General features: G+C 49.6%; 1 protein-coding gene across 2 annotated transcripts in view; it reads right to left on the reverse strand.

Annotated features, from left to right (window-relative positions):
- LOC135056644 (protein FRA10AC1) overlaps positions 1-27,536 on the reverse strand; it is a 330,853-nt gene that overhangs the window by 154,617 nt on the left and 148,700 nt on the right. For both annotated transcript variants that reach the window (XM_063962081.1, XM_063962082.1), the window contains exon 2: positions 6,378-6,454. In XM_063962081.1, coding sequence (XP_063818151.1) covers positions 6,378-6,454 — 77 coding nt within the window. The remainder of the gene's footprint in view (positions 1-6,377; positions 6,455-27,536) is intronic.

The following is a 27,536-nucleotide window of genomic DNA, read 5'->3' on the forward strand; positions in this document are numbered from 1 at the left end:
ACGCCAGGCCCGCACTGCACATCCAGGCTGAGGCGATTGCTGGTCGCAGTATAACACCCGTGTGAGTGTATATACATTTTAGGATATTCTCCAGCTTTCTATCGGCAGGTTCCTTTAGGGCGGCCGTATCAGGAGAGGGTAGTGCTACCTGTTTAGACAAGCGTGTGAGCGCTTTATCCACCCTAGGGGGTGTTTCCCAACGTGCCCTATCCTCTGGCGGGAAAGGGTACGATGCCAATAACCTTTTAGGAATTATCAGTTTTTTATCGGGGGAAACCCACGCCTCATCACACACTTCATTTAATTCCTCGGATACAGGAAAAACTACAGGCAGTTTTTTCTCACCAAACATAATACCCTTTTTAGTGGTACTTGTATTATCAGAGATATGCAATACATTTTTCATTGCTTCAATCATGTAACGTGTGGCCCTAGTGGAAGTCACGTTTGTCTCCTCATCATCGACACTGGAGTCAGTATCCGTGTCTGTGTCTGCCATTTGAGGTAACGGGCGTTTTAAAGCCCCTGATGGCGTTTGAGACCCCTGGACAGGCACAAGCTGAGTAGCCGGCTGTCTCATGTCGTCAACTGTCTGTCGTAAAGAGCTGACACGGTCACGCAATTCCTTCCATAAGCTCATCCACTCAGGTGTCGACTCCCTAGGGGGTGACAACTCTATAATAGGCAATTGCTCCGCCTCCATCTCATTTTCCTCCTCAAACATGTCGACACAATCGTACCGACACACCGCACACACACAGGGAATGCTCTGATAGAGGACAGGACCCCACTAGCCCTTTGGGGAGACAGAGGGAGAGTATGCCAGCACACACCAGAGCGCTATATATAGACAGGAATACCACTATAAAATGTGCTTTTCCCTTTATAGCTGCTGTTAGTATTAAAACTGCGCCAAATTAGTGCCCCCCTCTCTTTTTTACCCTTTTCTGTAGTGCAGGACTGCAGGGGAGAGTCAGGGAGACGTCCTTCCAGCGGAGCTGTGATGGAAAATGGCGCCCGTGTGCTGAGGAGATAGGCTCCGCCCCCTTCTCGGCGGCCTTTTCTCCCGCTTTTTGGTGAGTTCTGGCAGGGGTTAAAATACATCCATATAGCCCTGGGGGTTATATGTGGTGTATTTATGCCAGCCAAGGTGTTTACATTGCTGCTCAGGGCGCCCCCCCCTAGCGCCCTGCACCCTCAGTGACCGAAGTGTGAAGTGTGCCTGAGTAACAATGGCGCACAGCTGCAGTGCTGTGCGCTACCTTGTTGAAGACTGATGTCTTCTGCCGCCGATTTTTCCGGACCTCTTCTTGCTTCTGGCTCTGTAAGGGGGCCGGCGGCGCGGCTCTGGGACCGAGCTCCGAGGCTGGGCCTGTGTTCGGTCCCTCTGGAGCTAATGGTGTCCAGTAGCCTAAGAAGCCCAAGCTGGCTGCAAGCAGGCAGGTTCGCTTCTTCTCCCCTTAGTCCCTCGATGCAGTGAGCCTGTTGCCAGCAGGTCTCACTGAAAATAAAAAACCTAAAACTAAACTTTCACTAAGAAGCTCAGGAGAGCCCCTAGTGTGCACCCTTCTCGGCCGGGCACAAAAATCTAACTGAGGCTTGGAGGAGGGTCATAGGGGGAGGAGCCAGTGCACACCAGGTAGTCCTAAAGCTTTACTTTTGTGCCCAGTCTCCTGCGGAGCCGCTATTCCCCATGGTCCTTACGGAGTTCCCAGCATCCACTAGGACGTCAGAGAAACTAGATTTAACTACCTGCAGTGCTTTCCGTACAGGTAAACCTCCCGATTTAACACCAGGAGCTATTCAATTATCGATCAATTTCTTGCTTGATAAACCCATGTATAATCCGCGCTAAGGGCCTAATTCATGACAATGACCGATGATCGTTCGATGGAGTGATTATTGGCAAACTGCACATGTGCCGTGGTCGTAATATGCATGCGTGAGGGTGCCGCTGTGATCCCGCTCACACTGAGAACTTTGTCACAGAGTGACTGGCAGGAAGTGTCCGTTTGGAGGTGTTAATGGGGAGTGGTTGGGAAAACGCAGGCGTGTAATACAATTATTATTTTTTTGGGGGGGGAGACACATCTTCTGATGATTGCGTGATCGTACGATCAAATACCTGGCATCTGAGTCGCTACTGTTGTGGCCACTATGCGTAGTCATAGAGCAACTCTTAAGGGCCCTACACACTATGCTGCCTTACGGCGGATACGGCCGCCGGGCAACCCGGCGGCAGGGGGGCAGTGAAGTTTCTTCACTCCCCCCGTCACCCGGCTCCATAGCAGTGCAGGCAAATATGGACGTGATCGTCCATACTGGCCTGCATGCACAAGCGACGGGGCACCAGCGGGGCCGCGCATCGTTCATCGTTGCTGCCTCCACACTGAAAGATATGAACGGTATCTCGTTCATTAATGAACAAGATTGTTCATATCTTTCAGTAACATTGCGCAGTGTGCAGGGCCTATTAGCATTGATGTTCCTCGTCACTGCGTATAGTCCGCTAATGTGTGTGCAATTGTGATTGAGCCTGCGATGAGTCCAGTGGGCGTCTCATTTCATTTCTGGGTGGCAGCTTCACTTGCTAACATTAGCAGCTCCGTAGCCTACAGAACCGCAGTTGCATTTAATTACAATAATAATAATAATGAGAATACAAAATGGGGCAGATGTATTAACCTGGAGAAGGTATAAGGAAGTGATAAACCAGCGATAAGTGCAATGTGATAAAGGCACCAGCCAATCAGCTCCTAACTGTTCATTTACATATTGGAGCTGATTGGCTGGTGCATTTATCACCTTGCACTTATCACTGCTTTATCACTTCCTTATGCCTTCTCCAGGTTAGTACATCTGCCCCATAGTGGTTTATGCCTTGCAGCTCTGCATCCTATATTTTTACAGCTATGGGGTATATTCAATTAGGGTCGAAAACTGCCGTCTGACGAAAAGACGGCAGTTTTCAACTTTTTAAGGTCGAATCGTGATTCGACCTATTCAATCCCTGCAGTTTGAATTTGACTTGTCGAATAGTACGTGAATCGGCGGTAGCTGCTGATTTACGTACGTTTGAGTGAAACAAGGCCAAATTCAACAGGATTTGGCCCCGCTTCCGACCATCTCAGTCCGACATAAAAAAATGTCGGACAGAGATGTGGGACTCAGAGGAGGAGGGGGGCGCGGGGAGAGCCGCGGGCACACCGGGGAGAGAAGCGCTACAGCACAGCGCTGCAGCAGGATGTCTCACAGCAGCGCCGCTCACGGCAGCATCCACCCGGCTCCAGCAAGTGAGGTCACGCTTGCTGGAGCCGGGTGGACACTGCTGTGAGGTCGGGCGGCTGTGAGACATCCTTCTGCAGGGCTACTGTAACGCTGCTCTCCTCCGTCTGCCCGCGGCTGTCCCTGCTAGTCTCCCCCCTCTCCGGTCCCTCATCTCAGTTCGACTTTTTTAAAGTCGAATTGAGATGAGATTGAAATGGATCCGACCCTAATTGAATATACCCCTATATCTTCAATAGTGAGTATTACTGGGAGCTCCACATTCTTCCCAGCCATTACAGCAGCGGTGGCCAACCGGCGGCTCTTTCATCCACCGCATGCGGCTTGAGTCAATCCGCTCCTGGCCACCGCTGCCCGACACAGTGCACACACACTCACACAGCCGGGCCGGGCGCACAGATTCTAAGGTCTCCGGCGGTAGTGTCTATCTTAAATCCGGCGCCGGCCCGTGAGCCAATCAGAGCTCGCAGATCGGCAGCTGAGGCTTCTGTTTGGATGCCGGACTGAGGGCTCCGATTGGCTCACGAGCCGGCGACGAATTGAAGATAGACACCACCGCCAGAGACAGAGGGGTAGGGGAGGCGTACTATGCACTCTCCTCCCCTCACAGCAGCAGCGCGGTGAGCAGCACATGGGGGGAGGGGGGGCACACTGTGGGGACATGTGTATCTGCACGGGGGGCATATCTGGCACAGTGTGTGGGGGCATGTGTATCTGCACTGGGGCATATCTGGCACACTGTGGGGGCATGTGTATCTGCACTGGGGGCATATCTGGCACACTATGTAGGGGCATGTGTATCTGCATTGGGGGCATATCTGGCACACTGGAGACATGTGTATCTGCACTGGGGGCATATCTGGCACTGTGGGGGCATGTGTATCTGCACTGGGGGCATATCTTGCACACTGTGTGGGGGCATATCTGGCACACTGTGTGGGGGCATGTGTATCGGCACTGGGGGCATATCTGGCACACTGGGGGCATGTGTATCTGCACTGGGGGCATATCTAGCACACTATGTAGGGGCATGTGTATCTGCACTGGGGGCATATCTGGCACACTATGTAGGGGCATGTGTATCTGCACTGGGGGCATATCTAGCACACTATGTAGGGGCATGTGTATCTGCACTGGGGGCATATCTGGCACACTATGTAGGGGCATGTGTATCTGCACTGGGGGCATATCTGGCACACTGTGTAGGGGCATGTGTATCTGCACTGGGGGCATATCTGGCACACTGTGTGGGGGCATGTGTATCTGCACTGGGGGCATATATGGCACACTGGGGACATGTGTATCTGCACTGGGGGCATATCTGGCACACTATGTAGGGGCATGTGTATCTGCACTGGGGGCATATCTGGCACACTATGTAGGGGCATGTGTATCTGCACTGGGGGCATATCTGGCACACTATGTAGGGGCATGTGTATCTGCACTGGGGGCATATCTGGCACACTATGTAGGGGCATGTGTATCTGCACTGGGGGCATATCTGGCACACTGTGTGGGGGCATGTGTATCTGCACTGGGGGCATATATGGCACACTGGAGATGTGTATCTGCACTGGGGGCATATCTAGCACACTATGTAGGGGCATGTGTATCTGCACTGGGGGCATATCTGGCACACTATGTAGGGGCATGTGTATCTGCACTGGGGGCATATCTGGCACACTATGTAGGGGCATGTGTATCTGCACTGGGGGCATATCTGGCACACTATGTAGGGGCATGTGTATCTGCACTGGGGGCATATCTGGCACACTGTGTGGGGGCATGTGTATCTGCACTGGGGGCATATATGGCACACTGGAGACGTGTATCTGCACTGGGGGCATATCTAGCACACTATGTAGGGGCATGTGTATCTGCACTGGGGGCATATCTGGCACACTATGTAGGGGCATGTGTATCTGCACTGGGGGCATATCTGGCACACTATGTAGGGGCATGTGTATCTGCACTGGGGGCATATCTGGCACACTGTGTGGGGGCATGTGTATCTGCACTGGGGGCATATATGGCACACTGGAGACGTGTATATGCACTGGGGGCATATCTGGCACACTGTGTCAGGGCATGTGTATCTGCACTGGGGGCATATCTTGCACACTGTGTGGGGGCATGTGTATCGGCACTGGGGGCATATCTGGCACACTGGGGGCATGTGTATCTGCACTGGGGGCATACATGTATTTGGCACTGTGGGGGCATACATGTATTTGGCACTGTGGGGGCATACATGCATTTGGCACTGTGGGGGCATACATGCATTTGGCACTGTGGGGGCATACATGTATCTGGCACTCTGAGGGCATACATGTATCTGGCACTCTGGGGGCATACATGCATTTGGCACTGTGGGGGCATACATGTATCTGGCACTGTGGGGCATATATGTATCTGGCACTGTGGAGGCACCTATTTTTTGGCATTTTTATATGTATGTGGCACTGTACTGGGGGATTATACAGTATGTATCTGGCACTGTACAACATGACTAAAAACAGGGTTATGACACAAGGTCATACTCCTACAAACGTCATACCGAAAGGTGCGCGCACAAAAATGGGGGCGTGGCTTTGGGACAACTAGACCACGCCCCCATTTTTGTGCATGCGCCTAAGGCGCGCGTATGATAGTGGCTCATCACTTGACTACGGATCTTTTCTGGCTCTTTGCCTCTGACTGGTTGGCCACCCCTGCATTACAAGATTAACAACAGCAGGTCCCACTCAATGAGACATAACGGCAAGCTAGTTAAAAGTTGTGTGTGTTTAATAATCAATTGCAGCAAGGGAGGTAAAATAACATCAGATGGGTGTTTCAAGAAACGAGCCACCACAGCTGTGGAGGGAAGGAAGCCCTGACAGAGGTTGCAGTGACTGGTATATGTTGCTTAATACAATTCAGTTTATAAACCATTTCCCAGGGTTGTGATGGAAACCGAAGCAATTGCCATTTTTACAGTGGACGGACACCACCTTGATGCCTATAAAGAGCTCATGTGCTATTCGCAGCTAAAATATCCATAACTAAATATCAAAATACATGCACAAATATATCAGCATAAAAACCATTACCGTTTATCTTTGGCATTTTTGTCTGGATCACCCTCCTCATCACTAAAATCTGAGTCATACCCTCCATATCCATGGACCTAGTTATAGCATAGGAAATAGAAAAAGAAAAAAAAGGAAAAACAAAACAAGATTACATTCACCAAAAACTTTATAATTCATCAATAAACCACTTAGAACAAGTTGCATGACAAAAGGGCCCTACACATTAGGCGATATGCCGCAGAGTTGCCTGACGGCCGATACGGCTGACCCGGCAGCGCGGGGGGCGGAGGGGGGGTATGTGTAGTTTCTTCACTCCCCCCATAGCAATGCATGCTAATATGGACGAGATTGTCCATATTGGCCTGCAGGTATAAATGAACCGGCACCAACGATGAATGAACGCAGGGCCGCGCAACGTTCATCGTTGCTGCCCACACATTGAAAGATATGAACGATATCTCGTTCATTAATGAACAAGATCGTTCATATCTTTCAGTGATATCGCCTAATGTGTAGGGCCTAAAAGACTTGGCCAAAAACTTCTAAATTAAGTAATTAATTAATGTTCAATTCAATCCAATCAGTACTGCAGCAATTTTCTAACAGAAGTGCACAGTATTGTCAGGTCAAAATAGTCTGCAGCACAAATAAAAGGCATTTTAAAGAAAAAAATAAGAATTTACTCACCGGTAATTATATTTCTCGTAGTCCGTAGTGGATGCTGGGAACTCCGTAAGGACCATGGGGAATAGACGGGCTCCGCAGGAGACTGGGCACTCTAAAGAAAAGATTAGGTACTATCTGGTGTGCACTGGCTCCTCCCTCTATGCCCCTCCTCCAGACCTCAGTTAGGGAAACTGTGCCTGGAAGAGCTGACATTACAAGGAAAGGATTTTTGGAATCCAGGGTAAGACTCATACCAGCCACACCAATCACACCGTACAACTTGTGATAACCTTACCCAGTTAACAGTATGAACAACAACTGAGCCTCACTCAACGGATGGCTCATAACAATAACCCTTATTTAAGCAATAACTATATACACGTATTGCAGAAAGTCCGCACTTGGGACGGGCGCCCAGCATCCACTACGGACTACGAGAAATAGAATTACCGGTGAGTAAAGTCTTATTTTCTCTGACGTCCTAGTGGATGCTGGGAACTCCGTAAGGACCATGGGGATTATACCAAAGCTCCCAAACGGGCGGGAGAGTGCGGATGACTCTGCAGCACCGAATGAGCAAACTCAAGGTCCTCCTCAGCCAGGGTATCAAACTTGTAGAATTTTGCAAAAGTGTTTGATCGCGACCAAGTAGCAGCTCGGCAAAGTTGTAAAGCCGAGACCCCTTGGGCAGCCGCCCAAGAAGAGCCCACCTTCCTCGTGGAATGGGCTTTTACTGATTTAGGATGCGGCAGTCCAGCCGCAGAATGAGCCAGCTGAATCGTGCTACAGACCCAGCGAGCAATAGTCTGTTTAGAAGCAGGAGCACCCAGCTTGTTGGGTGCATGCAGGATAAACAGCGAGTCGGTTTTCCTGACTCTAGCCGTCCTGGAAACATATATTTTCAGGGCCCGGACTACGTCCAGCAACTTGGAATCTTCCAAGTCCCGAGTAGCCGCAGGCACCACAATAGGTTGGTTCAAATGAAACGCTGATACCACCTTTGGGAAAAATTGGGGACGAGTCCTCAATTCTGCCCTGTCCATATGGAAAATCAGATATGGGCTTTTACAGGACAAAGCTGCCAATTCTGACACATGCCTAGCTGAGGCCAAGGCCAACAGCATGACTACCTTCCACGTGAGATACTTCAACTCCACGGTCTGAAGTGGCTCAAACCAACGTGATTTTAGGAAATCCAACACAACGTTGAGATCCCAAGGTGCCACTGGAGGCACAAAAGGGGGCTGAATACGCAGCACTCCCTTAACAAACGTCTGAACTTCAGGCAGTGAAGCCAGTTCTTTCTGAAAGAAAATAGACAGGGCCGAAATCTGGACTTTAATGGATCCCAATTTTAGGCCCATAGTCACTCCTGACTGTAGGAAGTGCAGAAATCGACCCAGCTGAAATTCCTCTGTTGGGGCCTTCCTGGCCTCACACCAAGCAACATATTTCCGCCATATGCGGTGATAATGTTTTGCTGTCACATCTTTCCTAGCTTTAATCATCGTAGGAATGACTTCATCCGTAATGCCCTTTTCCATTAGGATCCGGCGTTCAACCGCCATGCCGTCAAACGCAGCCGCGGTAAGTCTTGGAACAGACAGGGCCCCTGCTGTAGCAGGTCCTGTCGGAGCGGCAGAGGCCAAGGGTCCTCTGAGATCATTTCTTGTAGTTCCGGGTACCAAGTTCTTCTTGGCCAATCCGGAACGATGAGTATAGTTCTTACTCCTCTCTTTCTTATTATCCTCAGTACCTTTGGTATGAGAGGAAGAGGAGGGAACACATAAACCGACTGGTACACCCACGGTGTCACTAAAGCGTCCACAGCTATCTCCTGAGGGTCCCTTGACCTGGCGCAATATCTTTTTAGCTTTTTGTTGAGGCGGGACGCCATCATGTCCACCTGTGGCCTTTCCCAACGATTTACAATCAGCTTGAAGACTTCTGGATGAAGTCCCCACTCTCCCGGGTGGAGGTCGTGCCTGCTGAGGAAGTCTGCTTCCCAGTTGTCCACTCCCGGAATGAACACTGCTGACAGTGCTAGCACGTGATTCTCCGCCCATCGAAGAATCCTTGTGGCTTTTGCCATCGCCATCCTGCTTCTTGTGCCGCCCTGTCGGTTTACATGGGCGACCGCCGTGATGTTGTCTGACTGAATCAGCACCGGCTGGTTTTGAAGCAGGGTTACTGCTTGACTCAGGGCATTGTAAATGGCCCTTAGTTCCAGAATATTTATGTGTAGGGAAGTCTCCTGACTCGACCACTGTCCTTGGAAGTTTCTTCCCTGAGTGACTGCCCCCCAACCTCGGAGGCTTGCATCCGTGGTCACCAGGACCCAGTCCTGAATGCCGAATCTGCTGCCCTCGAGAAGATGAGCACTCTGCAGCCACCACAGCAGAGACACCCTGGCCCTCGGGGACAGGGTGATCAACCGATGCATCTGAAGATGCGATCCGGACCACTTGTCTAACAGATCCCACTGAGAGATCCTTGCATGGAACCTGCCGAAGGGAATTGCTTCGTAAGAAGCTACCATCTTTCCCAGGACTCGCGTGCAGTGATGCACCGACACCTGTTTTGGTTTCAGGAGGTCCCTGACCAGAGATGACAATTCCTGGGCCTTCTCCTCCGGGAGAAACACCTTCTTCTGTTCTGTGTCCAGAATCATGCCCAAGAACAGCAGACGCGTCTAGGAATCAGCTGCGACTTTGGGATATTCAGAATCCAGCCGTGCTGTTGTAGCACTTCCCAAGATAGTGCTACTCCGACTAACAACTGCTCCTTGGACCTCGCCTTTATAAGGAGATCGTCCAGGTATGGGATAATTATAACTCCCTTCTTTCGAAGGAGTATCATCATTTCGGCCATTACCTTGGTAAATAGCCTCGGTGCCGTGGACAGACCAAACGGCAACGTCTGGAATTGGTAATGACAGTCCTGTACCACAAACCTGAGGTACTCCTGGTGAGGGGGGTAAATGGGGACTTGTAGGTAAGCATCCTTGATGTCCAGTGACACCATAAAATCCCCCTCTTCCAGGCTTGCAATAACCGCCCTGAGCGATTCCATTTTGAACTTGAACTTCCTTATATAAGTGTTCAAGGATTTCAAATTTAGAATGGGTCTCACCGAACCGTCTGGTTTCGGTACCACAAACATTGTGGAATAGTAACCCCGTCCCTGTTGAAGGAGGGGAACTTTGATTATCACCTGCTGAAGGTACAGCTTGTGAATTGCCGCCAGTACTACCTCCCTTTCCTTGGGAGCAGCTGGCAAGGCTGATTTGAGGTAACGGCGAGGGGGAGACGCCTCGAACTCCAGCTTGTATCCCTGAGATACCACTTGTAGAACCCAGAGATCCACCTGTGAGCGAACCCACTGGTCGCTGAAGTTCCGGAGACGCGCCCCCACCGCACCTGGCTCCACCTGTGGAGCCCCAGCGTCATGCGGTGGACTTAGTGGAAGCAGGGGAGGATTTTTGTTCCTGGGAACTGGCTGTCTGGTGCAGCTTTTTCCCTCTACCCCTGCCTCTGGGCAGAAAGGACGCGCCTCTGACCCGCTTGCCTTTCTGAGGCCGAAAGGACTGTACTTGATAATACGGTGCTTTCTTAGGCTGTGAGGGAACCTGAGGTAAAAAAGTCGACTTCCCAGCTGTTGCTGTGGATACGAGGTCCGAGAGACCGTCCCCAAACAATTCCTCACCCTTATAAGGCAAAACCTCCATGTGCCTTTTAGAATCAGCATCACCTGTCCATTGCCGAGTCCATAATACTCTCCTGGCAGAAATGGATATTGCATTAATTCTAGATGCCAGCCGGCAAATGTCTCTCTGTGCATCCCTCATATATAAGACAACGTCTTTAATATGCTCTATGGTTAGCAAAATAGTATCCCTGTCAAGGGAATCAATGTTATCTGACAGGGAATCAGACCAAGCAGCTGCAGCAGTACACATCCTTGCCGAAGCAATTGCAGGTCTCAGTACAGTACCTGAGTGTGTATATACAGGCTTCAGGATAGCCTCCTGCTTTCTATCTGCAGGCTCCTTTAAGGCGGCCGTATCCTGAGACGGCAGTGCCACCTTTTTTGATAAGCGTGTGAGCGCCTTGTCCACCCTAGGGGATGTTTCTCAACGTAGCCTGTCCGTTGGCGGGAAAGGGTACGCCATCAGTAACCTCTTAGAAATCACTAATTTCTTATCTGGGGAACACCACCCTTCTTCACACAATTCATTTAACTCATCAGATGGGGGAAAAGTCACTGGCTGCTTTTTCTCCCCAAACATAATACCCTTTTTAGTGGTAACCGGGTTAATGTCAGAAATGTGCAACACAGTTTTCATTGCCGTAATCATACATCGGATGGCCCTTGTGGACTGTACATTTGTCTCATCCTCGTCTACACTGGAGTCAGACTCCGTGTCGACATCTGTGTCTGCCATCTGAGGTAGCGGGCGTTTTTGAGCCCCTGATGGCCTCTGAGATGCCTGGGCAGGCGCGGGCTGAGATGCCGGCTGTCCCAAAGCTGCGTCATCGAACCTTTTATGCAAGGAGTTGACACTGTCGGTTAATACCTTCCACATATCCATCCACTCTGGTGTGGGCCCCGCAGGGGGAGACATCACACTTATCGGCACCTGCTCCGCCTCCACGTAAGCGTCCTCCTCAAACATGTCGACACAGCTGTACCGACACACCGCACACACACACAGGGAATGCTCTGACTGAGGACAGGACCCCACAAAGTCCTTTGGGGAGACAGAGAGGGAGTATGCCAGCACACACCAGAGCGCTATATAACAGAGGGATTTACACTAACAGAAAGTGAATTTTCCCCCAATAGCTGCTTATATCACCTTTTGCGCCTAAATTTATGTGCCCCCCCCTCTCTTTTTTACCCTTCTCGTAGTGTATACTGCAGGGAGAGCCTGGGGAGCGTCCTTCCAGCGGAGCTGTGAAGAGAAAATGGCGCTGGCTGTGCTGAGGAAGATAGCCCCGCCCTTTCAGCGGCGGGCTTCTCCCGCTTTTTTAATAATATTTATGGCGGGGGATTAGGCACATATACAGTTTATAACTGTATTATGTGCATTTTGCCAAAAAGGTATACATATTGCAGCCCAGGGCGCCCCAAGCGCCCTGCACCCACCAGTGACCAGAGCGTGTGGTGTGCTGTGGGAGCAATGGTGCACTGCTGCAGTGCTGTGCGCTATCTTATTGAAGACCGGAGTCTTCAGCCGCCGATTTTCTCCTGTTCTTCCGTCTTCTGGCTCTGCAAGGGGGACGGCGGCGCGGCTCCGGGAACGGACGATCGAGGTCGGGCCCTGTGTTCGATCCCTCTGGAGCTAATGGTGTCCAGTAGCCTTAGAAGCACAAGCTAGCTGCAAGCAGGTAGGTTTGCTTCTCTCCCCTCAGTCCCTCGTAGCAGTGAGTCTGTTGCCAGCAGATCTCACTGAAAATAAAAAACCTAACAAATACTTTCTTTTCTAGTAAGCTCAGGAGAGCCCACTAGGTGCATCCAGCTCTGGCCGGGCACAGATTCTAACTGAGGTCTGGAGGAGGGGCATAGAGGGAGGAGCCAGTGCACACCAGATGTAGTACCTAATCTTTCTTTTAAGAGTGCCCAGTCTCCTGCGGAGCCCGTCTATTCCCCATGGTCCTTACGGAGTACCCAGCATCCACTAGGACGTCAGAGAAACCTACTTTTATTTACAGGAGAGCCCAGTCTCTAAAAATTCACTTGGTAAGAAGTAGTTTGGACACAGAAATCAGGCAGAGCATTAGGACTAAAGGTTTTCACCGATGCGGTGATTGCCTGATGTATAGAACGGTCAAAGTACCAGTAAGAAAGTTTACCGAATAGACTGTTAATGGCCGAACTTATCCCATCAGGGATTTTATTACGTGCCACACCAAAAATGTTGTATATGTGCTCGAGTGCACCTGTGGCCTTGCCTATGTGGGTCGAACAGGAAGGAGTGTCAAGGTTAGGTGGGCCGAGCACATATACAACATTAGAAAAGGTCTAGATACTCACAATGGGGTATATTTACTAAGCTCCCGATTTTGACCGAGATGGCGTTTTTTCATCAAAGTGTCATCTCGGTAAATCTCGGTCATTTACTAAACACTAATCACGGCAGTGATGAGGGCATTCGTAATTTTTTGCTAGTTTAGGTAAAAAATTACGAATGAATACACCATCGGTCAAAACGCGGCTGTTTAAGTATGAATCTCGGTCATTTACTAAGAAGTGCAAAGCAAAAAAACACAAAACACTGCCGTGAAAAATTACAACTCGTAAAAAAGTCCTAAAAAAAAAAAACAGACCTGCTTTTTTTATCCGTGATTTGAGATGCATGCAGGGATCCATGAGATCCGTGCATGTATATCAGTGGGAAGGGGTGGGAAAGTGATTATTTTTTCAAAAAAAATTGCGTGGGGTCCCCCCTCCTAAGCATAACCAGCCTCGGGCTCTTTGAGCCGATCCTGGTTGCAGAAATATGGGGGGAAAAATGACAGGGGTTCCCCCATATTTAAGCAACCAGCATCGGGCTCTGCGCCTGGTCCTGGTCCCAAAAATACGGGGGACAAAAAGAGTAGGGGTCCCCCGTATTTTTAAAACCAGCACCGGGCTCCACTAGCTGGACAGATAATGCCACAGCCGGGGGTCACTTTTATATAGTGCCCTGCGGCCGTGGCATCAAAAATCCAACTAGTCACCCCTGGCCGGGGTACCCTGGGGGAGTGGGGACCCCTTCAATCAAGGGGTCCCCCCCCCCAGCCACCCAAGGGCCAGGGGTGAAGCCCGAGGCTGTCCCCCCCCATCCAATGGGCTGCGGATGGGGAGGCTGATAGCCTTTGTTGTAAAAGAAAAGATATTGTTTTTAGTAGCAGTACTACAAGGCCCAGCAAGCCTCCCCCGCATGCTGGTACTTGGAGAACCACAAGTACCAGCATGCGACGGAAAAACGGGCCCACTGGTACCTGTAGTACTACTACTAAAAAAATACCCAAAAAAAGACAAGACACACACACCGTGAAAGTATAATTTTATTACATACATACACACATACATACATACTTACCTTAAGTTCCCACGCAGGTCGGTCCTCTTCTCCAGTAGAATCCAAGGGGTACCTGTTGAAGAAATTATACTCACGAGATCCAGGGGTCCAGGCTCCTCGGGAAATCCAGGGGTAATCCACGTACTTGACAAAAAAAACAAAACGGTGTCCCGACCACGAACTGAAAGGGGACCCATGTTTGCACATGGGTCACCTTTCCACGAATGCCAGAAAGCCACTTTGACTTCTGTCTAAGTGGGTTTCTTCAGCCAATCAGGGAGTGCCACGTTGTAGCACTCTCCTGATCAGCTGTGTGGTCCTGTCCTCACTGACAGGCAGCACACGGCAGTGTTACAATGTAGCGCCTATGCGCTACATTGTAACCAATGATGGGAACTTTCTGCCCTGCGGTTGACCTAAAGTGACGTCACCGCTGAGCTGAAAGTTCCCATCATTGGTTACAATGTAGCGCATAGGCGCTACATTGTAACACTGCCGTGTGCTGCCTGTCAGTGAGGACAGGACCACACAGCTGATCAGGAGAGTGCTACAACGTGGCACTCCCTGATTGGCTGAAGAAACCCACTTAGACAGAAGTCAGAGTGGCTTTCTGGCATTCGTGGAAAGGTGACCCATGTGCAAACATGGGTCCCCTTTCAGTTCGTGGTCGGGACACCGTTTTGTTTTTTTTGTCAAGTACGTGGATTACCCCTGGATTTCCCGAGGAGCCTGGACCCCTGGATCTCGTGAGTATAATTTCTTCAACAGGTACCCCTTGGATTCTACTGGAGAAGAGGACCGACCTGCGTGGGAACTTAAGGTAAGTATGTATGTATGTGTGTATGTATGTAATAAAATTATACTTTCACGGTGTGTGTGTCTTGTCTTTTTTTGGGTATTTTTTTAGTAGTAGTACTACAGGTACCAGCGGGCCCGTTTTTCCGTCGCATGCTGGTACTTGTGGTTCTCCAAGTACCAGCATGCGGGGGAGGCTTGCTGGGCCTTGTAGTACTGCTACTAAAAACAATATCTTTTCTTTTACAACAAAGGCTATCAGCCTCCCCATCCGCAGCCCATTGGATGGGGGGGGGACAGCCTCGGGCTTCACCCCTGGCCCTTGGGTGGCTGGGGGGGGGGACCCCTTGATTGAAGGGGTCCCCACTCCCCCAGGGTACCCCGGCCAGGGGTGACTAGTTGGATTTTTGATGCCACGGCCGCAGGGCACTATATAAAAGTGACCCCCGGCTGTGGCATTATCTGTCCAGCTAGTGGAGCCCGGTGCTGGTTTTAAAAATACGGGGGACCCCTACTCTTTTTGTCCCCCGTATTTTTGGGACCAGGACCAGGTGCAGAGCCCGATGCTGGTTGCTTAAATATGGGGGAACCCCTGTCATTTTTTTCCCCATATTTCTGCAACCAGGATCGGCTCAAAGAGCCCGAGGCTGGTTATGCTTAGGAGGGGGGACCCCACGCATTTTTTTTTGGGATTTTACATTGTTTAATTAAAAAAAAAAAAAAAAAAAAAAAGAACCCCAGCACGGATCACACAGATCCGGCCGAGATTGATTGTAAAAAAAAACGGCAGTGTTTTGCTAATCACTGCCGTAAAAATAGGTTAAAAAAAACGAATGACATCGACATCGGAAGAAAAGAAAAACCCGAATACGACAGCTTAGTAAATCCATCGTAATCAATTCAAAAAGTTGCAGTTTTACACTGTCGATGTCATTCGTGATTGAACTTTGACCTTTTTACGGAAATTACGAATCTTAGTAAATAAACCCCAATGTCTCTTCCCACTTTAAGAGAGTACATAGCTCCAATACTTGTTGTTTGAGGAACTTTTGGGGCATACAAGTGGTACATCAAAAGTGGAGAACGAAGGACTTAGAAAAGCGACTTGCACAGGCTGAGATGAAATGTATACACCGTTTGGGTACCCTTACCCCCAGGGGTCTCAACGGGGATTTCGAATTGAAATGTTTTCTCACTTAGTGCATGTCTTTATGAGCTTCTACCTTTACTATTATACACTGCTTTATATATGTCCCCTGATATGAGATCGCTAATTTTTATTTGTTTTGTTTTTGTTTTCTATGTAATCATACCTCCCAACTGTCCCGATTTTCGCGGGACAGTCCCGTTTTTTGGGGACTGTCCCGCTGTCCCACCCGCGGGCCGCAGTGTCCCGCGGTGGGGGGGGGGGCAGTTGGGAGGCTCCTGCACGCACTGCTCTGCTTAGCAGAGCAGCGATGAATAGACGCTGTGCGCATGCGCACAGCGTCTATTCAGTGCAGACAGAGGGAGAGAGGGCATGCCAGCAGCTCACGGAGCGCTGGGCATGCCCCCTCAATGACGAAATCGGGGGCGTGGCTCGCGATCGCGGGTCCTCCCGCTAGGCCACGCCCCCTTTTCCATAGGTCACGCCCCTTTTTCGGGAGCCTCTTTGCAAGCTGCTAAAGTTGGGAGGTATGTGTAATATATGCCAGTTCGGGACTTTGTTCTTGGGACTCCTATATATATATATATATTTGGTACTTTATCTATGGCTGCGGAGAGCAGACTATGGGACTTCCTGATTTATGGAACGTATGAATAGCTAAGTTGTGCGTCTAGGGAGAACAGGAAACATCATCTCCTGAGACGCATGTGGAACGCAAGATCTACTTCCGGTTCCGGCTATTGATGACGTGGAACGCAATAGTTATTTCCGGTTCCGGCTATTGACAGCAGTGGCGCATGCGCTCCTTCGGGCGCGCGATGTTTAATGAGATGGACATCACCTGAGATCCCTAACGGAGGGCCTTTATAAACTGCCTTGTGGAGTAATGGGTCATGCTTCTGACGAAGGACTTAACGTCCGATACGCGTTAAGCGTGACCCCTGTTTTATCCTGTTAGCTGACTCCGACACCAACGGACTATACCATCTGCTTGGAGATCGACCCTGTATGCTGCTGGGCATCCGGAGAGCCTGTCTGCATCCCACATCGTTTACATATGTGGTCCTGGGTCCCTCTTGGTGATATACCCGTTGTGTTAGTTTATGGAGTCTATATTGACATGCTGTTGTATTTTAACTTTTTTGTAAATTTAGTCTGTGGTATTAAACCTGTGCGTGCTTTTAATCCGTACTACACTATGGTTTGCCATTTTTAGTACCTCTCATTATTCTCATTCATATTGGGAAGAGAGGTACTTTTTGTTTCAGGTTAATTAAGGATCTATCAGTCCTACCTGTGTCCTGTATGTGAAAGAAAAAGATTTTTCCAGGAAATCACTATTCCATTTGGTCCATCATTGAGGATTATCATCCTATTAAGGGTGAATGTATTCATTTCATATCATTATGTCCGTCATGTCACATATGGGGTTAATATGGTAATTGGTGAGCGCTTCCCTTGTATGTGCACAATTTCTACCTCTATGTACTTGTTTTGTTGATGTGTGGGATACACTTCTATTTTGCACACCGATAGCTGCTCACTAAGTTTTGTTGCGCATATACACCGACAACATCTGTTGCACTAATGTTACTAAGACGCAACAAAGAAAAACACAGTATGCTCTTGCCTCTGGGCATCTAGGTGGCATCTCATGCCGTATGGCGTAAAGACGCTCAATGCTTGTATGAGGACACACATGTATGTTCAGCCATCAGGAGTGTGATATATGCAGTCTAATTACTACTTCCTGCAAGTGTAATCACAGAAGGGCATCGCTGTAGGACTTGGGCCTGACAAGTTCCACGCAAATCTGAATGGGCATGACAAGTCCCACGCAAACTCACCATGTACATATGTGCCACAGATGATGAAAGTAGCAAGCAATTCTGATTCATAATGGCTGCTCTTGTGGACAGGGGCCTGGGAGCGGTGCAATCGCATCTATGAGGAGTACGGCTCAGAATATGGGCAGTCGCATGCTGTAGGCATCCCAAAATGTGCAGAACAGAATCAGGCCCACTGTGTGCACACATTTAGGGGTATATTCAGTTTAAGTCGGATCCATTCCGACATTCATTTGTCGGAATGGATGCGACCTTGGCTATTCAAATGACATCTCAATTCGAGTGTTAAAAAAGTCGGGGGGGGGGGGGGGGGGGGGGTGACGGGGAGAGCAGCGCTACAGTAGCGGCTGCCGCTGCCCTCCCCCATCTGCCCGCAGCTCCCCCCTGGCTCTCTGCCTCTCCCTGTCAGCGGCGCCCAGGGAGAGGTAACCGCAGCAGCCGGGGGACCTCTCAGGCGGCGGAACGCTGTCAGCGGCGGCCAGGGGACCAGTCAGCAGCGGCCGGGGGCGCCCATCAGAGGTATTGCTCTGCAGCACGCCACCCTGCTCCCGTCCCCACATCGCAGCCAACGCTCCCGGCAGCGTCCACACGGCTCCAGCAAGCGAGACCTCGCTTGCTGGAGCCGGGTGGATGCTGCCGGGAGCGGCGGCTGTGATACATCCTCCAGCACTGCTGCTCCCCCCCACCTTCTGGCGGCTCCCCCCCACCCCCCTCCCCCCCCCACTAAGGTCCCACATCTCCGTCCGACATCTTTAGATGTTGAACTGAGATGGTAGAAAAGGGGGCCAAAACCGTTTTCGCCACAAGCACGTGGATCGGCAGCTATTCCGCCGATCCACGTGCTTTTCGACAAGTCGAATTCATCGACTTGTCAAAAAAATAAGATTTTACTCACCGGTAAATCTATTTCTCGTAGTCCGTAGTGGATGCTGGGAACTCCGTAAGGACCATGGGGAATAGACGGCTCCGCAGGAGACTGGGCACACTAAAAGAAAGATTTGGTACTACCTGGTGTGCACTGGCTCCTCCCTCTATGCCCCTCCTCCAGACCTCAGTTAGGATACTGTGCCCGGAAGAGCTGACACAATAAGGAAGGATTTTGAATCCCAGGTAAAACTCATACCAGCCACACCAATCACACCGTATAACTCGTGATATTTAACCCAGTTAACAGTATGAAATACAACTGAGCCTCTCAACAGATGGCTCAACAATAACCCTTTAGTTAGGCAATAACTATATACAAGTATTGCAGACAATCCGCACTTGGGATGGGCGCCCAGCATCCACTACGGACTACGAGAAATAGATTTACCGGTGAGTAAAATCTTATTTTCTCTGACGTCCTAGTGGATGCTGGGAACTCCGTAAGGACCATGGGGATTATACCAAAGCTCCCAAACGGGCGGGAGAGTGCGGATGACTCTGCAGCACCGAATGAGAGAACTCAAGGTCCTCCTCAGCCAGGGTATCAAATTTGTAGAATTTAGCAAACGTGTTTGCCCCTGACCAAGTAGCAGCTCGGCAAAGTTGTAAAGCCGAGACCCCTCGGGCAGCCGCCCAAGATGAGCCCACCTTCCTCGTGGAATGGGCTTTCACTGATTTAGGATGCGGCAATCCAGCCGCAGAATGCGCCAGCTGAATTTTGCTACAAATCCAGCGAGCAATAGTCTGCTTAGAAGCATGAGCACCTATTTTGTTGGGTGCATACAGGATAAAAAGCGAGTCAGTTTTCCTGACTCCAGCCGTCCTGGAAACATAAATTTTCAAGGCCCTGACTACGTCCAGTAACTTGGAATCCTCCAAGTCCTTAGTAGCCGCAGGCACCACAATAGGTTGGTTCAAGTGAAAAGCTGATACCACCTTAGGGAGAAATTGGGGACGAGTCCTCAATTCTGCCCTATCCATATGGAAAATCAGATAAGGGCTTTTACATGACAAAGCCGCCAATTCTACCACACGCCTGGCCGAAGCCAAGGCCAATAACATGACCACTTTCCACGTGAGATATTTGAGATCCACGGTTTTAAGTGGTTCAAACCAATGTGATTTTAGGAAACTCAACACCACATTGAGATCCCAAGGTGCCACAGGAGGCACAAAAGGGGGTTGAATATGAAGCACTCCCTTTACAAAAGTCTGAACTTCAGGTAATGAAGCCAGTTCTTTCTGGAAGAAAATCGACAGAGCCGAAATCTGGACCTTAATGGAACCCAATTTTAGGCCCATAGTCACTCCTGACTGTAGGAAGTGCAGAAAACGACCCAGCTGAAATTCCTCTGTAGGGGCCTTCCTGGCCTCATACCACGCAACATATTTTCGCCAAATGCGTTGATAATGGTTTGCGGTTACTTCTTTCCTGGCTTTTATCAGCGTAGGAATGACTTCCTCCGGAATGCCCTTTTCCTTTAGGATCCGGAATTCAACCGCCATGCCGTCAAACGCAGCCGCGGTAAGTCTTGGAACAGACAGGGCCCCTGCTGTAGCAGATCCTGTCTGAGCGGTAGAGGCCATGGGTCCTCTGATAACATTTCTTGAAGTTCCGGGTACCAAGCTCTTCTTGGCCAATCCGGAACCACGAGTATCGTTCTTACTCCTCGCCTTCTTATTATTCTCAGTACCTTTGGTATGAGGGGCAGAGGAGGGAACACATAGACCGACTGGTACACCCACGGTGTCACTAGAGCGTCCACAGCTATCGCCTGAGGGTCCCTTGACCTGGCGCAATATCTAGTTTTTTGTTTAGGCGGGACGCCATCATGTCCACCTGTGGCCTTTCCCAACGGTTTACCAACAGTTGGAAGACTTCTGGATGAAGTCCCCACTCTCCCGGGTGTCGGTCGTGTCTGCTGAGGAAGTCTGCTTCCCAGTTGTCCACTCCCGGAATGAACACTGCTGACAGTGCTAAGACGTGATTTTCCGCCCATCGGAGAATCCTTGTGGCTTCTGCCATCGCCATCCTGCTTCTTGTGCCGCCCTGTCGGTATACATGGGCGACTGCCGTGATGTTGTCTGATTGGATCAGTACCGGCTAGTTTTGAAGCAGAGGCCTTGCCAGACTTAGGGCATTGTAAATGGCCCTCAGTTCCAGAATATTTATGTGTAGGGACGACTCCTGACTTGACCAAAGTCCTTGGAATTTTCTTCCCTGTGTGACTGCCCCCCAGCCTCGAAGGCTGGCATCCGTGGTTACCAGGACCCAGTCCTGTATGCCGAATCTGCAGCCCTCTTGAAGATGAGCACTCTGCAGCCACCACAGTAGAGATACCCTGGTCCTTGGAGACAGGGTTATCAGCCGATGCATCTGAAGATGCGATTCCGACCACTTGTCCAAGAGGTCCCACTGAAAGGTTCTTGCATGGAACCTGCCGAATGGAATTTTTGCTTCGTAAGAAGCTACCATTTTTCCCAGGACTCGTGTGCAGTGATGCACCGATACCTGTTTTGGTTTCAGGAGGTCTCTGACTAGAGATGACAGCTCCTTGGCTTTCTCCTGCGGGAGAAACACTTTTTTCTGTTCTGTGTCCAGAACCATCCCCAGGAACAGCAGGCGTGTGGTAGGAACCAGCTGTGACTTTGGAATGTATAGAATCCATCCGTGCTGTTGTAGCACTTCCCGAGATAGTGCTACTCCGACCAACAACTGCTCCATGGACCTCGCCTTTATAAGGAGATCGTCCAAGTACGGGATAATTAAAAACTCCCTTTTTTCGAAGGAGTATCATCATTTCTGCCATTGCCTTGGTAAAGACCCTCGGTGCCGTGGACAGTCCAAACGGCAGTGTTTGGAATTGGTAATGGCAATCCTGTACCACAAATCTGAGGTACACCTGGTGAGGATGGTAAATGGGGACATGTAGGTAAGCATCCTTGATGTCCAGGGATACCATGTAATCCCCCTCCTCCAGGCTTGCAATAACCGCCCTGAGCGATTCCATCTTGAACTTGAATTTTTTTATGTATGTGTTCAAGGACTTCAAATTTAAAATGGGTCTCACCGAACCGTCCGGTTCCGGTACCACAAACAGTGTGGAATAGTAACCCCGTCCTTGTTGAAGTAGGGGCACCTTGACTATCACCTGCTGGGAATACAGCTTGTGAATTGCCTCTAGCACAGCCTCCCTGCCTGAGGGAGTTGTCGGCAAGGCAGATTTGAGGAAACGGCGGGGGGGAGACGCCTTGAATTCCAGCTTGTACCCCTGAGATACTACTTGAAGGATCCAGGGATCCACCTGTGAGCGAGCCCACTGATCGCTGAAATTTTGAGGCGGCCCCCCACCGAACCTGGCTACGCCTGTGGAGCCCCCGCGTCATGCGGTGGACTCAGAGGAAGCGGGGGAAGAATTTTGATTCTGGGAACTGGCTGACTGGTGCAGCTTTTTCCCTCTTCCCTCGTCTCTGTGCAGAAAGGAAGCGCCTTTCTGAAGCCGAAAGGACTGTACCTGATAATACAGTGCTTTCTTAGGCTGTGAGGAAACCTGAGGTAAAAATTTTTCTTCCCAGCTGTTGCTGTGGATACGAGGTCCCAGGGACCATCCCCAAACAATTCCTCACCCTTATAAGGCTCTATGTGCCTTTTAAAGTCAGCATTACCTGTCCAGTGTCGGGTCTCTAATACCCTCCTGACAAAATGGACATTGCATTAATTCTGGATGCCAGCCGGCAAAATATCCCTCTGTGCATCCCTCATATATAAGACGACGTCTTATGTTCGCAAAATAGTATCCCTGTTTGACAGGGTTACAGACCACGCTGCAGCAGCACTATCTGCAGGTCTCAGTCTAGTACCTGAGTGTGTAAATACAGACTTCAGGATAGCCTCCTGCTTTTTATCAGCAGGTACCTTCAAAGTGGCCGTATCCTAAGACAGCAGTGCCACCTTTTTTGACAAACGTGTGAGCGCCTTATCCACCCTAGGGGATATCTCCCAGCGTAACGTATCCTCTGGCGGGAAAGGGTACGCCATCAGTAACTTTTTTTAGAAATTATCAGTTTCTTATCGGGGGAACCCACGCTTTTTCACACTTCATTCACTCATTGGATGGGGGAACAAAACACTGCCTGCTTTTTCTCCCCAAACATAAAACCCTTTTTTAGTGGTACTTGGGTTAATGTCAGTAATGTGTAACACATTTTTTATTGCCGGGATCATGTAACGGATGTTCCTAATGGATTGTGTATAGGTCTCAACCTCGTCGACACTGGAGTCAGACTCCGTGTCGACATCTGTGTCTGCCATCTGAGGGAGCTGGCGTTTTTGAGCCCCTGATGGCCTTTGAGACGCCTGGGCAGGCGCGGGCTGAGAAGCCGGCTGTCCCATAGCTGTTACGTCATCCAGCCTTTTATGTAAGGAGTTGACACTGTCGGTTAATACCTTCCACCTATCCATCCACTCTGGTGTCGGCCCACAGGGGGCGACATCCCATTTATCGGCAACTGCTCCGCCTCCACATAAGCCTCCTCATCAAACATGTCGACACAGCCGTACCGACACACCGCACACACACAGGGAATGCTCCGACTGAGGACAGGACCCCACATAGCCCTTTGGGGAGACAGAGAGAGAGTATGCCAGCACACACCAGAGCGCTATATAATGTAGGGATAAACACTATCACTGAGTGAATTTTCCCCAATAGCTGCTTGCATAAACAATATTGCGCCTAAATTTAGTGCCCCCCTCTCTTTTTAACCCTTTGAGCCTGAAAACTACAGGGGAAAGCCTGGGGAGCGGTCTTCCAGCTACACTGTGAAGAGAAAATGGCGCCAGTGTGCCGAGGGAGATAGCTCCGCCCCTTTTTCGCTGACTTTTCTCCCGCTTTTTTATGGATTCTGGCAGGGGTAATTATCACATATATAGCCTCTGGGGCTATATATTGTGATTCTTTTGCCAGCCAAGGTGTTTTTATTGCTGCTCAGGGCGCCCCCCCCCAGCGCCCTGCACCCTCAGTGACCGGAGTGTGAAGTGTGTATGAGGAGCAATGGCGCACAGCTGCAGTGCTGTGCGCTACCTTGGTGAAGACTGAAGTCTTCTGCCGCCGATTTTCCGGACCATCTTCATGCTTCTGGCTCTGTAAGGGGGACGGCGGCGCGGCTCCGGGAACGAACACCAAGGACGGGTCCTGCGGTTGATCCCTCTGGAGCTAATGGTGTCCAGTAGCCTAAGAAGCCCAAGCTAGCTGCAAGCAGGTAGGTTCGCTTCTTCTCCCCTTAGTCCCTCGTTGCAGTGAGCCTGTTGCCAGCAGGTCTCACTGTAAAATAAAAAACCTAACATATACTTTCTTTCTAGGAGCTCAGGAGAGCCCCTAGTGTGCATCCAGCTCGGCCGGGCACAGAAATCTAACTGAGGTCTGGAGGAGGGGCATAGAGGGAGGAGCCAGTGCACACCAGGTAGTACCAAATCTTTCTTTTAGTGTGCCCAGTCTCCTGCGGAGCCGTCTATTCCCCATGGTCCTTACGGAGTTCCCAGCATCCACTAGGACGTCAGAGAAATTTAGGGATATATTGAATAGGTCGAATCAGGATTCGACCTTAAAAAGTCGAAAACTGCCGTCTTTTCGAGAGACGGCAGTTTTCGACTTCAATTGAATATACCCCTTAGTGTGGGAAAAGTAAAACCAATGGGAATGGTATATCTAAAGTATACTACACTATATTAGTCTCCCTGTGATTGTCCTTTACATGTGAGTCAGGTGACGAGAAGCTACACCATAGGATGCAAGGAGGAGACACACAAAGAATAAATGTAGACTCACCTACAGTATAAACCACAGATTATTTTGTAGTAATAAGCTTACTGTAGGTGCACCCAGTGTACTATGGGGGTAATTCCAAGTTGATCGCAGCAGGAAATTTTTAGCAGTTGGGCAATACCATGTACACTGCAGGGGGGGCAGATATCACATGTGCAGGGAGAGATAGATTTGGGTGTGGTGAGTTCAATCTGCAATCTAAATTGCAGTGTAAAAATAAAGCAGCCAGTATTTACCCTGCACAGAAATAATATTACCCACCCAAATCTAACTCTCTCTGCAAATGTTATATCTGCCCCCCCTGCACTGCACATGGTTTTGACCAACTGCTAAAAAATTTCCTGCTGCGATCAACTTGGAATTACCCCCTATGTACGTTTCAATGTGACACACAAGGTCACAGGCCAAGCATACACTTGTATTACTTGGGTTAGGGCTCACTCCAATGACCACAAAGTGTTTATCTTTTAAGTTAAACACAGTGAATGGAGGCGTCAGTAAGTCAGTATTTAGAAACCCACAATGCTCCTGAACACAAGTCACATTGTGAGTGGCTATGGGGTCACTAAGGCAAGTGGGTTCCATCGTGACAGGCTCTCATGCATTATGCAACAGATGAAAAACACTAGTTCAATGCACAAATCTGATGCCAGTGGTTACTGGGGCCTATAAACAGTCTACAGTGGGAGTAATTCAGAGTTGATCGTAGCAGCACATTTGTTAGCAGTTGGGCAAAACCATGGGGGTAATTCCAAGTTGATCGCAGCAGGAAATTTTTTAGCAGTTGGGCAAAACCATGTGCACTGCAGGGGAGGCAGATTTAACATGTGCAGAGAGAGTTTGATTTGGGTGTGGTGTGTTCAATCTGCAATCTAATTTGCAGTGTAAAAATAAAGCAGCCAGTATTTACCCTGCACAGAATCAAAATAACCCACCCAAATCTAAGGGTGTGTACACATGGTGAGATTCGGGCTATGCCCGATTCTCACTATGTGACAGGGGCCGGGTCGGCACATAGTCAGTATCGCAAGCACATAATGAGTGTGCTTGCGATACTGGCTATGTGCGATTTTGGCTAAGTGTCAATTTTGACTATCTCTTCTATAGAGATAGTCAAAATTGACTTGCCTGCACAGTCTATTTTTTCTTTCGATGCCGACAGCGCGGGACCGCGCATCGAATCGGGATTGCAAGGTGACTGTCACCTTGCGATCTGCACTAACTTTTCTTCCGATTCTGACTATATAGTGCACATGGTTTTGCCCAACTGCTAAAAAATTTCCTGCTGCGATCAACTTGGAATTACCCCCCATTTGCAGTGCAGGGGGGCAGATATAACATGTGCAGAGAGAGTTAGATTTGGGTGGGGTGTGTTCAAACTGAAATCTAAATTGCAGTGTAAAAATAAAGCAGCCAGTATTTACCCTGCACAGAAACAATATAACCCACCCAAATCTAACTCTTTCTGCACATGTTATATCTGCCCCCCCTGCAGTGCACATGGTTTTGCCCAACTGCTAACAAATTTGCTGCTGTAATCAGGTCTGAATTACCCCCAGTGTCCTACACAGGGACTATTGGCAGAACCTGTGGACTATGGGGGTAATTCTGAGTTGATCGCAGCAGGAACTTTGTTAGCAGTTGGGCAAAACCATGTGCACTGCAGGGGGGGCAGATATAATAGGATTTTAATACATACCGGTAAATCCTTTTCTCCTAGTCCGTAGAGGATGCTGGGGACTCCAAAAGGACCATGGGGTATAGATGGTATCCGCAGGAGCTTGGGCACACTAAAAAGACTTTTACTGGGTGTGAACTGGCTCCTCCCTCTATGCCCCTCCCCCAGACCTCAGTTATAGGAACTGTGCCCAGGAGAGACGGACATTTCGAGGAAAGGATTTTTGTTAATTTAAGGGCGAGACACATACCAGCCCACACCACAAACATACCGTACAACCTGAGTAGTATGAAACCAGATAACAGTATGAACTAACAACAGCAACAAGCTGAATATAACTGATACACAACCCACGTGTAACCAAAAAAATGTACCAGTAACACTACAACTGCAATGAACAGTCCGCACTGGGATGGGCGCCCAGCATCCTCTACGGACTAGGAGAAAAGGATTTACCGGTAGGTATTAAAATCCTATTTTCTCTTACATCCTAGAGGATGCTGGGGACTCCAAAAAGGATCATGGGGTCTATACCAAAGCTCCAGACCAGGCGGGAGAGTGCGGACGACTCTGTAGCACCGATTGAGCAAACATGAGGTCCTCATCAGCCAGGGTATCAAACTTGTAGAACTTAGCAAAAGTGTTTCAACCCGACCACGTAGCTGCTCGGCAGAGTTGAAGTGCCGAGACCCCTCGGGCAGCCGCCCAAGTTGAGCCCACTTTCCTGGTAGAATGGGCCTTTACTGATTTCGGCAACGGTAGCCCAGCCGAATAATGAGCTTGCTGAATCGTATTACAAATCCAGCGTGCAATAGTTTGCTTAGAAGCAGGATTTCCAATCTTGTTGGAAGCATACAGGACAAACAGAGTCTCTGTTTTCCTAGTAAGAGCCGTTCTGGCGACATAAATCTTCAAGGCTCTTACAACATCAAGAGATTTTGGAACCGCCACAGCATCCGTAGCCACAGGTACCACAATAGGTTGGTTTATATGAAACGAAGAAATCACCTTCGGCAGAAATTGTTGACAAGTCCTCAATTCCGCTCTATCAGAATGAAAGATCAAATATGGGCTCTTGTGAGACAAAGCCGTCAACTCTGACACTCGTCTAGCAGATGCCAGAGACAAAAGCATGAACACTTTCCAAGTGAGAAACTTTAACTCAACCTTACGCAAAGGTTCAAACCAGTGAGACATAAGGAACGGCAACACCACTTCAAGATCCC

This window comes from Pseudophryne corroboree, chromosome 3 (genome assembly GCF_028390025.1).
Source record: "Pseudophryne corroboree isolate aPseCor3 chromosome 3, aPseCor3.hap2, whole genome shotgun sequence".
NCBI classification, from domain to species: domain Eukaryota; kingdom Metazoa; phylum Chordata; class Amphibia; order Anura; family Myobatrachidae; genus Pseudophryne; species Pseudophryne corroboree.